This window comes from Prionailurus bengalensis, chromosome E2 (genome assembly GCF_016509475.1).
Source record: "Prionailurus bengalensis isolate Pbe53 chromosome E2, Fcat_Pben_1.1_paternal_pri, whole genome shotgun sequence".
Taxonomy (NCBI): domain Eukaryota; kingdom Metazoa; phylum Chordata; class Mammalia; order Carnivora; family Felidae; genus Prionailurus; species Prionailurus bengalensis.
The window spans coordinates 55,230,209-55,242,582 of NC_057352.1; the positions used below are offsets into that span (position 1 = coordinate 55,230,209).

At 45.7% G+C, this 12,374-nt stretch overlaps 1 protein-coding gene across 1 annotated transcript in view; it reads left to right on the forward strand.

Annotated features, from left to right (window-relative positions):
* The window catches only part of BCO1 (beta-carotene oxygenase 1), a 41,111-nt gene that overhangs the window by 7,344 nt on the left and 21,393 nt on the right, over positions 1-12,374 (forward strand). The window contains exons 3-5 of the mRNA XM_043599748.1: positions 7,973-8,102; positions 9,668-9,815; positions 11,426-11,573. Coding sequence (XP_043455683.1) covers positions 7,973-8,102; positions 9,668-9,815; positions 11,426-11,573 — 426 coding nt within the window. The remainder of the gene's footprint in view (positions 1-7,972; positions 8,103-9,667; positions 9,816-11,425; positions 11,574-12,374) is intronic.

Consider the following 12,374-nt stretch of genomic DNA (forward strand, 5'->3'; position numbering starts at 1 on the left):
CTCTAGAAGTTTGTCATAGATTTTCAAACTCAAAAATTGTTGTCAGAGGTAACTGGTCATTTTGTTTTCTTTTATGAGGTGGTCAGTCGGATGTGACCACAAGAGGACACCCAGAGAGGCTTGGGAGGACAAAGGCTATTATCCTCACAGGTCCTAGGAGGCACCGTGTCACACAGGCCCACAGGGGACAGCACCAGGGGGATCCAGAAGCAGAAGACTGAGCAGGGGAAGCACATAAGCCATGGCTTGTACTGGGGTTTCTTTTTTAAAAAAAATTGTTTATTTATTTTTTAATTTACATCCAAGTTAGTTAGCATATAGTGCAACAATGATTTTAGGAGTAGATTCCTTAAACACATTTAGCCCAACCCTCCTCCCATAATCCCCCCAGCAACCCTTTGTTTGTCCTCTATATTTAAGAATGTCTTATGTTTTGTCCCCCTCCCTGTTTTTATATTATTTTTGCTTTCCTTCCCTTATGTTCATCTGTTTTGTCCTTATGTTCATCTTAAAGTCCTCCTATGAGTGAAGTCATAGGATATTTGTCTTTCTCTGACTAATTTCACTTAGCATAATACTCTCTAGTTCCATCCACGTAGTTGCAAATGGCAAGATTTCATTCTTTTTGATTGCCGAGTAATACTCCATTGTATGTATATACCACATCTTCTTTATCCATTCATCCGTTGATGGACATTTGGGCTCTTTCCATACTTTGGCTATTGTCAATAGTTCTGCTATAAACATCGGAGTGCATTTGCCCCTTCAAAACAACATACCTGTACCCCTTGGATAAATACCTAGTAGTGCACTTGCTGGGTTGTAGGGTAGCTATATTTTTAGTTCTTTGAGGAGCCTCCATATTGTTTTCCAGAGTGGCTGCACCAGTTTGCATTCCCACCAGCAGTGCAAAAGAGATCCTCTTTCTCTGCCTCCTCGCCAACATCTGTTGTTTCCTGAGTTGTTAATGTTAGCCATTCTGACAGGTATAAGGTGGTATCTCATTGTGGTTTTGATTTGTATTTCCCTGATGATGAGTGATGTGGAGCATTTTTTCACACATCATTTGGCCATCTGGATGTCTTCTTTGGAGAAGTGTCTATTCGTGTCTTTTGCCCATTTCTTCACTGGTTTGTTTTTTGGGTGTTGAGTTTGATAAGTTCTTTATAGATTTTGGAGACTAATCCTTTATCTGATATGTCATTTGCAAATATCTTCTCCCATTCTGTCAGGCTGCCTTATAGTTTTGCTGATTGTTTCCTTCTCAGTGCAGAAGTTTTTATTTTCATGAGGTCCCAGCAGTTCATTTTTGCTTTTGTTTCCCTTGCCTCCAAAGACATGTTGAAAAAGAAATTACTGCAGCCAAGGTCAAAGAAGTTTTTGCCTGCTTTCTCCTCAAGGATTTTGATGGCTTCCTGTCTTATATTTAGGACTTTCATCCATTTTGAGTTTATTTTTGTGTATAGTGTAAGAAAGTGGTCCAAGCTCATTTTTCTGCATGTTGATGTCCAGTTTTCCCAGCACCACTTGCTGAAGAGACTGTCTTTATTCCATTGGCTGTTCTTTCCTGCTTTGTCAAAGATTAGTTGGCCACCCGTTTGTGGGTCCGTTTCTGGGTTCTCTATTCTGTCCCATTGATCTAAGTGTCTGTTGTTGTGCTATGTACTGGGGTTTCTGAGGGAAAGACATGACAGGGCAGAGTAGATAGCATAGAATGGCTGGTGTGAATAGGGTTGGTGGGCTTTGGACTATAGGGGCGCTCCCTGATTGCCTGGCACCTGGCCCTGGGGTGATTAAGGTGGAGGTAGATTGCATTCCAGAGTACATGGGCCAGACAGAGGAGGTCTGGCTCTGGATTGGGTCATTTCCCATGTCATCTCAAAGATATGCTGGGCCCTTGGCTACCTTTATGAACTGGCTAGTCCAGGGAAAGATAGTTTCCCCCAACCAGAAAGGTTTTTTTTTTTTAAGATGTCAAAACATCATAATATACATAAAATAAAAATGTATACACAACAGTTGTATCCATAATCTGGAACTATGGAAAATGCGAAGTACGGAGAGTCCACCCAATTACTCACCCTTCCCCATGCTGCTCTTGAACCCGGCTTGTGTCAAGCGTACGTGACTTGATCTGCTTTGCAGTGGTCAGCTCACCATTCTCCAGCCTGTGGTTGGAAGCCCAGAGCACAGGGTTTCTGTTCAAATTGTGTTTCATCACCCAACACAGGGCATGGCCCTAAGGGACACTAGAAAACTCTTTATGGAGCCAAAATGGCATGAACGAGGTAAAGCTTGTTTTGGAAGAAGGAAGCAATCTCCCAGCCCATCTCTTCACCACTCACTACAGGTAGTGCTTGATGGCCACTGGCCCAAGTGCTTCATGTCTACCCACAACTCAGCCCTCCCTACAGCTCCTAAGGAAGGTACCTCTCGATTTTACAGAAGAGTCTGAGGCCCAGAGAGGATGTAACTTACTCAAATACACACAGCTAAGAAGTGGCGGAGGGCAGGTATAATCCAGAATCCAAAGACCTAAGCTATATGCAGTTCTGTCCCCCTTCCCTCTCCTGCCAGCTACCTCCCCCCCTCTTCATTTCTCCAGCCCAGTCCTCTCAAGGCTGCCAGATTGCCAACCCCGGTGTGGCACACCCTGGCCTCATGTCTCCTCTTTATAGAACTCCCAATGGCTCCCCATTCCACTCCCCAAAAGTGGAAACACAAACCAAGTATATTACATACTACTATACATGATTCAAGAGGGCATACACAGAGTGAGCAGGGTTCTCTGATTTGCAGATAGCACAGAGCCAGTATTTCTCAAAAGGTGGTTTGTGTGCTTCTCACATCAGCTTCCCCTAGGATTAAAGCTGCAAATCCTGAGACCCCACCCAGGCCTGAGTGGGTCATCATCCTAAAGAGTAAGGTCAGAGCATAAATGTTTCTAATGCGTTTCCTAGATGATAGATCACATCAATCAAAAGAAGCCCTAACTCGAAAAAAACTTCGAGCAGACCGCCACAGTGGACCTGTATCCTAGCCGCCTTGTCCCACCCAAGACCAAGGTGGCACTCAAGCTTCTGCCATTGTTTCAGAGCCCCAGGTGATTTAGTGTACAGCCAGCACAGAGAACCTGAATCAGTGCCAGACCAGTAAGAAGAGACTGGAGTAAAGAAAGCAAAAAGACAGAAAAATGGTTTGTGGCCTTCAGCAGAGGCCAGTGAAAGTTAATGCTTTGAAAACCTAGCAAAGATTTGGGGCATCTGGGTGGCTCAGTTGGTTGAGGATCCAACTTCGGCTCAGGTCATGATCTCACGGTTCATGAGTTCGAGCCCTGTGTTGGGCTCTGTGCTGACAACTCAGAACCTGGAGCCTGCATTGGATCCTGTGTCTCCCTCTCTCTCTGCCCCGCCCCTGCTCATGCTCTCTCTCCTTCAAAATTAACAAACATTAAAAAAAGAATAATAAAATAAAATAAAATGAAAACCTAACAAAGATTTAACTAAAGGAGGCAGAGTGCAGGAGAAACCAGACAGACAAAGGAGTGCTCTTTTTTGTTAAGTCTAAAATTGTTTGAAAATTAAAAATTTTTTATAAAGCAGGCATAGAGGAGAATGAACCCAAGTCTCCCTCAGCAGTACATTTGATACTTTTCTAATAAGAGGCAAGGTCATTGTCCCATGAGGATTCGAACATGTGAATTCCAAGAGCCAGCATCACCAATGTTTGGGGACAAAAAGAGCTCTTGAGAACTTAACCTTTTCTGAAGCAGACTTTTTTGAATTATTATAGCCCTAAATTAGCCTTTTAGAAGTTTGCTTAAAATGGGGAGATATGTATATATAAAAGATCCTACTCCTCACAGAATATCAAGCTTGACCCAGTTCTAGAAGATTCCAGGCAGGAGCACAGCTGTTTACTTGTGTCCCTTTAGAAAGAATGTGGCTAATTGGGGCTCACCAGGGATCAGGGTGCTGGGGAATGTGCAATGGCCTTTAATCTCAGCCTCAGAGTTGAGTGTCAGCCTTGAGCAACTCCAGAGACCCGTTTTCCTGTGGCCCCTGAGCCCTCGGTGCTCTGGGACTGGTTGTTTATATGAAATGGGCCTCCTGCTGACAGCCAGCCTGGATTCGATGTTTACATTTCAAGTGAGCATAACTCAGCATTTTAGGTGAAGCACCTTAGCTAGTGTCTGTGGGTGGCATACCTCAGAGAGAGTGACCAGTGAAGGACAGGCTGGCTCTGGGGGAGGCCAGGATGGCCCTGTAGCAGATTCTGTGTAACACGTGACCAAAGACCAATGTACGTGTGGCCTCACCAACCCCCAGCTGAGTCTTCCTGCCTCCAGGATTTTTTTTGGATAATTCAGAAGTTCAGCAGTCGTTACTTGGCAAGTGCATGCTGTGTGCCAACAGGCCAAACTCCTTGTATCATTCCATCTCATTTCAAACAGCCAATCCCATCTGGGGAAGGGTTGGGTGATCCCAAATTTCCAGTTGAGAAAACTGAAGTTCAATGAGAGAAAGAGACTCACCCAGGGTCACACAGCGTGGACTGGGACTAAACATGGAGCCAAAGCCCTGCCCACTCTACCTGCTGCATTTCAATAGCATATGTAGCTTTTATTGAACACCTACTATGTGCTGCGTGCTTTACAGGCCTTAAGTGTTATAGCAGCTCTGTAAGGAACATACCAAGATCCTCACATCAGAGCAGAGAAGACAGAGCCTTGCCTCTGACACAGGTCAAGTGCATGGATGGTGGATGACCAAGCAGAGTTGAATCCCCTCAGGGGTAGAGATTTGCCTGCCCTGCGCTCCCCCCGCTTCCTGGCCCACAGAGGTGTTTCCTGGGTAGTAGATGAACACGTGAACCCAGAGCTGGATTAACCGAAAGCCCCAGCTCCCAACCATTCCTCTCTATTTATTCCTGCTGCCCCAGAACAGAACTTTCCATCCTGAACTATCTCAGTGGTCTTTATTCACAGCAGCCACCTCTGAAAAGATGTTTGAGGACAGAATGGATGGTTATCTGCCCCTGGGCACACACCATTTACCTCCTGAAGACAGGAGAAAGAACTAGAAGGTCCTTCATGACCTCTTCCAATTTTATGAAGCCTGGTGTCACCATTATTGTTATTTCCATCTAAGCGCACAGGTGGGAATCATTACCACTGAAGTGGACACTCCCATCCTTTGGATACAATACAATCCTGAGAGTGAAGCTAGTCGAGGCCATCAGAGGGCGAGATAGTGGTTCTCTGGGTAGGGGGAAGCTGGTGACTGGACAAGATATGAGGGGCTTCCAAGGAGGTTCTTGTTCTGTCAATTAGGAGGTAGCTCATATGGGTAGGTTCATTTGGTGAAGCTTCATCAAGCCATGCAGTTATGGTAGCACATTTCTCTAAGTGTATTTTTAATAACAACCATCGGACAGAATGGTCAAACTGATGGTGGTGGCTGTGTCAGGATCTGAATCCAGCTTACCCCCTCACTAGCTGTGTGGCTTCAAGCAACGTACTTAATCTCTCCGTGCCTCGGTTTTAGGAATTGGAAATGGGTCTGCAGGGCCACGAGTGCCTTGGCTCTTTGTACTTCATTTGCTAAGAAATTTGAAACCTCCCTGCGTTGTTTAAATTTTGTTTCGCTGTTAATTAGCTAATGACATTAGGTTGGTTTTTTTTTTTTCCCCCTTAAAGAACGCGTTTCTAGTTGGTGTATTCTATACACTTCCACTGTTCTGAGAATTAAACCAGAAAATACACATAAAGTGTCCACACAGTTGGGGCACCTGGGTGGCTCAGTTGGTTGAGCGTCCGACTTTGGCTCAGGTCATGGTCTCGTGGTTTGTGGGTTCGAGCCCCACGTCGGTCTCTGTGCTGACAGCTCAGAGCCTGGAACCTGCTTCAGATTCTGTGTCTCCTTCTCTCTTTGCCCCTTCTCCACTTGTGCTCTGTCTCTCCCTGTCTCTCAAAAATAAATAAACGTAAAAAAATAAAAGTTTTTTTTTAATGTCCACAGAGCACTTAGCACACCCATGCTCAATAAATGTTAGCTCTTAGCACGATTTCCTTTCTTGAATATAAAAAGTCACCGGACCAGAATTTCTTGGGAAGGTGTGCCCACGCCCATTACTCGCTGTGGATATGTGATGGGCATTTCTCGGATCAACTTTTTTTATGGGAATGAAATGTCAGTATGACCTGCATCCTCCTTTTTTGCATATTATATATAATTGTACCAGCATTGGAAACCTACATTTGACTCCAGCAAGGAATGTGTTCTTTAGGGTGGAAAAATCAACATGTCACTTGCTAATTAACAGCCAAATTAAATGAAAATTTAAAAACCCACAGGTTTCAACTAGTCCAGCAAATGAAGTTCAGAGGCCTCCTGTAGCCCAGTAGGGTGCCATCCCTTGACCTCATCTCATTCCTGCTGCTCCCAAGCCCCTACCTCATGCTCACGCCCATCTTGACTCAGCTCTTACAGGAGGTGGGCTGGCCTTTACACCACCAGGCCTGTGCTTTCACACTTTCCAGGAAGAGTGAATGGAAATGCTTACTCCCTCTCCTACCTGCACCTTCCCAGTCTATTGTGGGCAAACAATTTTATTCATCTTCCAAGCGCTCTCTCGAGTGCTTCCCTCCTCCAGGAAGACTTTCCTGATCCATCCACTCCCAGGTGGGCCTCCTCAGCTCTCTCCTCTTTCCTCCCCCACCCCTGCTCCCCTTTGTCTCCCAGAAGGGACCTGTGAATATGTTACAGGTCAGCCTGCAAAGTAAAAGGGTCTTTGCCGATGTGACTAAGTTAAGGACCTTGAGTTGGGGAGTTTATCCCGGTAGGCTGGGTGTAATCACAAGGGAAAGAGGAGGGTCAGAGGGTAGAGTGATGTGACCACAAGCCAAGCAATGCAGGCAACTTCTAGAAGCTAGAAAAGCAAGAAAAGGATTCTCTGCTGACCCCTTGCTTTTTAGCCCTTAAGACCCATTTCAGCCTCTATCTTCCAAAATGGTAAGATAGCAAATTTGTGTTGTTTTAAGCCACTAAGTTTGTGGTAATTTGTTACAATAGCCATAGGAACCTAATACAGGTCTAGAACCATCCAGTACATTTTCAGGTTGGTCTTGATGAACTGGTCAAGAGTCCCTGCTTTAAAAAAAAATTTTTTTTAATGTTTTTATTTTTGAGAGAGAGACAGAATGAGAGTGGGTAAGGGGCAGAGAGAGAGGGAGACACAGAATCCAAAGCAGGTTCCAGGCTTCAAGCTGTCAGCACAGAGCCCGATGCGGGGCTCGAACTCACAAACCATGTGATCATGATCTGAGCTGAAGTCGGACGCTAAACCAACTGAGCCACCAAGGGTCCCCAAGAGTCCCTGATTTTATGTAGTGACTTAGATTTTCTCCAGTAACTGCATGAATTAGACATCCACACACGTACTGACCTGCTACACAGAATTGGGCCCTAGGTCACCCTCTGGTTGTAATAGGCATCAAATATTACTCCAGGGGCTAAAATGGCCAACGAAAGGCTTCCAGGGCTGAACCAGACCCTGGGGAAACCCAGACCCCAAGTATGAGGCCTTCTGAACCATTCCTCCAAATCTGGACCTCCCTGGAGGGAAACCAGCATGGTAGAAGAGATGGTCAATGGGCCAGGTCAGCACCTCTTGGTTAGGTGACATTAGGCCGGGCAAGGGAATGTTCCTGTTCCCTGCCATGTAAAATGGAGCTCATCGGGATACTTACCCTGACATACAGTTGTGAGTCTCAAGTGAGAAAATGTGAGTCTCAAGTGAGAGCTTGCTGCAAATGCTCTTATATCCACACGTTAAAAGGGACTGCTTTACTGAACTCACCTCCCCTGTACCCCCCCCCCCCATAATACCCCTAGAATGGCTGAAATTGACCTTAAAACTCTGTAAAAGTGTCAGCCTGGGATGATTCTGCATCTTTTTTTTTTTTTTTCAGGTGAAGTCTATTACAGGAGCAAATACCTGAGAAGTGATACCTACAATGCCAACACCAAGGCCAATAGGATTGTGGTGTCAGAGTTTGGAACGATGGCCCATCCAGACCCCTGCAAAAACATATTTTCTAAGTAACTGTCCATTTTGAATCTGGTCATGCTTTTTGACATCCTTGGTGGTCAAAACAACCAGCGTTCACTTCCCTGAGAGTCATCTTTAGGGTGCATGAAAACCACCTGACCGGGCTTTGACCGTCTATACTATGCAATTCTTGATCACTGAGAGCAAGAGGGGCAGTGAGCATCTGACAGATGATTAGGTATTTTTTCCATATGGCTGGTAGGAGAGCAATTTGGAATTCTCTCTCAAAATCACAAACGTGTGTTCTCTTCAATCTAGAGATAATCTTGCTCACATCTGGAATGACAAACGTGCAATATTATTCACGGTTGTGTCATTTGTTGTGATGAGGAACTGAAAATAACCCCAAATGTTCATCAACAGAAGGGTAGTTAAATAAAAGTGAAAATATACAAGAAAATACCAGGCAGAAGTAAAAAAAATAAATAAATAAGGATGCTCTCTATGTACTCAATGGAAAAATTTCCAAGATACATTGTTGAGTGGTGAGCGTGGGGCGGAATGAGGTATAGAATGAGCATATAATATGTGGTGTAGTGTGCAAAAAAAGCAGGAAGAAATGTAGATTTGTTTGTACTTCTATGTGTCTAGAGAAACTCGTAGGGTCTATGAGGAGGGAAGTGGGCAAATGGGAGAAAGAGATACGGAAGAGTTTGTTGTTGTTGTTCTTGACTACATTTCAAATCATCTGAGCTCTGATGACTCTGAATGTGTCACACACTTGACAACTAAATTGTTGGCCAGGGAATCAGACCTGCTGTCCGTATCTCCTTCCTGATACTCTTCAGATCTAGGAGAGTTAGGAAATGTGTTAGTACGCTGGCCCAGAGACAGAAGATTGCTTCTCCTTTTCCGGAACTGACCTCATCTTTCCAGTTCCAGGATCCAGTGCTGGGGCTGGCACACAGCAAGCACTGACCTCAGGTTTGCAGGTGTGGGGAGGAACCAGGCAGGAACAGGGGAGGGGGAGGAAATGAATGCAAAACCAGCATCTGTGAGACATCTTTGCTGCTTCACTGCTTGCCAGTAGGGGGAGCACTAACCAATACATGGATCCCGGATCTTCTGATCAAACTAATGATGAGTTTTTAATCTCACAATTTGTTTGCTTTCCTTTAAAGAAAATAAAAGAAAACTAATTTCTTGGACAAATTCAGAGGGTTCTCGTTCCTGCCAAAGGCAAGAATTAGCTGTTTTTCTAGTCTTTGGGAGCCATTATGGATTGGGTACATACGATTTCTGTAGAGCTTCTTAAAACACTTCAGAACAACCTACCAGCTCTTGATATCTGTGGTGTGGGAGACCAGTGGATTTTTGAGAGCCCAGGAGGGTTCAGTTGGTGGCCATCTTTTCCCCAGATGACTCATGTCTTAGCTAACTCAATGTGGTGGTATCTTTGGGCAACTTGATACCCACGTCCTCCAGACTCCTCAAGTCTTTGAGACCCTGAAGTAGAGCATTTTAAATGGTAGGGAAACTAAAGCTATCTTATGCAGAACTTTCCAGCTGGGTAGACACAGCCAGTGATTTGCTATTGATCTGCTTTCCTCCACAGAGCTTTTTCCTACTTGTCCCATACCATCCCTGATTTCACAGACAACTGCCTGATAAACATCATGAAGTGTGGAGAAGACTTCTATGCGACCACAGAGACCAATTACATCAGGAAAATCAACCCACAGACTCTGGAAACCCTGGAGAAGGTACCAGTGAATGTATAACCAGCATCAGTTCCTGGTCTGTGAAAGGGACCTGAGTGGGGTCATGTGACCTGCAGGAACTCACAGGAGCATCCCCTCCTCTAAAGCCATTGGATCTTGAGTTTCCCCAGCACAACACTTAGCACTAGATTCTAAGCTCCCTTAGGGTTGGGACTCTGTGGGTTCATCTTGTTTATTCGTAGGGTTACCAAAACAAAGTACCACGAACTAGGTGGATTAAAACAACAGAAATTTATCCTCTCACAGTTCTGGAGGCTGGAAGTCTGAAATCCGGGTGTTCGTGAAGCCATTCTCTCTCTCTCTCTCTCTCTCTCTCTCTCTCTCTCTCTCTCTCTGAAGGCTTTAGGGGAAGATTCTGGCATCCCTCTTCTAGCTGCTGGCGGCTGCCAGGAATCCTCAGTGCTCCTTGGCTTGTAGATGCATCACTCCAATCTCTTCTAGAGATACAAATCATTGGATTAGGGCCCACCTCCATCCAGAATGACCTCATTTTAACTTGACGACATCTACAAAGGCCCTGTTTCCAAATATGTTGAAGCCCTAACTCTTGGTACATAGATCTTTTTGGAAGACACAATTCAGCCCATAACACTGTCCACCATCTTGGCACTGAGTGGGAAGTTTAATGGGAGTTGGAATGAATGATGGCACCAGAGTGCCCAGACTCTAGCAGCCCTACCTGGCGTTGGGCTGAAGAGGGAGGCCTTAGGCAGAGAGCAAGGGGATGGAAATAAATCCCCAAGCAGATGCCTTTCCTGGGCAGAATCAAGTCAACATTTTCACGAAAATCAATAGACCCACTTTCTTCTCCAGCTGGCTGGCCAAAGCCTCATTGTCTCCTCAGTACATTTTAACGATCTGGTAAAGGGAGTGCTTTTCTTAGCTGCGAAGTTATGGCCAGCACCTTTGAAGCCGGGCAGCATAGGTCCAACCAACGTATGCTCTCCACAAAGCCTCAGAGAGGAAATACTAAGAGAGCATGAAGTATTGGTTGACTTCTGGCCGGAGGTTGTGCTATTCTTGGAGAGGAAAGGAGGACAGTTGTTCCCCCGGCCACACATTATTCTATGGCTGTGCTCTGTTGGGAGTGGGGGGTCATTATGGAGCTCGTTAGTTGAGTTTCACTTTGACCACGTGTTTTTATAACTCTCTGTTCCCAGAATAATCGTAGGGGAGAGGCCTGGAGATTTATGCCTCTGTGGCATACAAAAGGGGAGAATTTAAATGACGTAACCAGAAAGACACAGAGCAGCGGCTAAGATTAGCGCTAAGGCTGCCTCTCTGCCTAGGTCATCACTCTGCGGCCAGGCAATCTGCCTCCATGCTGAGGACACCCAGGGGGCAGGGCCAGGGGGCAGGGAAGAGCATACAGCTCACCAGCTCCCCTGCAGCTTCTCTGCTGTAGGAGGCTCCCCCTGAGGTCATATCAGGTTTCAAGAGTAAACATCCTCTTGAAAGGTGAAGTCGACTTACCTTCAGACCAGGAGGTATGCAAACGTAGTCTTCATCACTCCGAATCTAGAAGCGGCCAGCTTTTCATCATCTCACCCTCCCCACCTCCTTTTTAAAACCAGGTGTTTGTCATTTTGCAGGTGGATTATCGCAATTACGTGGCGGTAAATCTGGCAACATCGCATCCTCATTATGATGCGGCTGGAAATGTTCTTAATATGGGCACATCCATCATGGACAAGGGCAAGACAAAATATGTGATCTTTAAGATCCCTGCCACAGTACCAGGTAGGTCATTCTGGGGATATGATGAAACACAGATGTCAAGGGTGGCTCCTTCCAAAGAGTTCTGATTTTTGTTGATGACCTGAGACTCAATCTGACACTTTCCTACATGGGTGATTCAGATGACCTTGAGTCTTTTTTCCTAAAGGAGAAAAGAGGTGTGACTGGACTTCCTTTTGGAAGAAGTAAGTTCCTTTACTATTCTAACCTGTTTTTCTTTAGGCTCCAGTTTACTGATTCATTAATTTACCCATTATTCACCCACCATTTCCCTATCCATCCATCCATCCATCCATCCATCCATCCATCCACCTATCAGTCATCATCCAACTGTCCGTCTGTCCATCCACGCACCCATCAAACATCCTTCCATCCATCCTTCCTTCCTTCCATTGATATGTTTTAGTTTTCTCACAAAACTTTGTATGCCAAAGCTGTGCTGCCCACTCTCATCCCAGCCCCTGAAGCCAGGCTCCCAGTGTTGTTGTGGGGGCTCAGCCCTGCTTCAGACTGTCAGCCTTTCAGACCCCCACCCCATTCTCTGGGCCTTCTGAATCTTCTCCATTTAAGGCCAGGAACGTGGAGCAAAGCCCAGGCCCATTGTGATTGCATGTTCCCGAGGGAGGAGGGTCCTGGACAAAGAAGGGCCTGGGAACCACATCCAGGAAACCAGGCCCTGGAAGGTGGCTGCGCAGGACTCAGGAGACAGGGCAGAACTTACAAGTTTAGGGCAAGTGGCTTCCATGTGTGACCCCTGCTGGTGCCCTCCGTCATAGTCCTGTAGCACCTCCTGAGCTAATTACC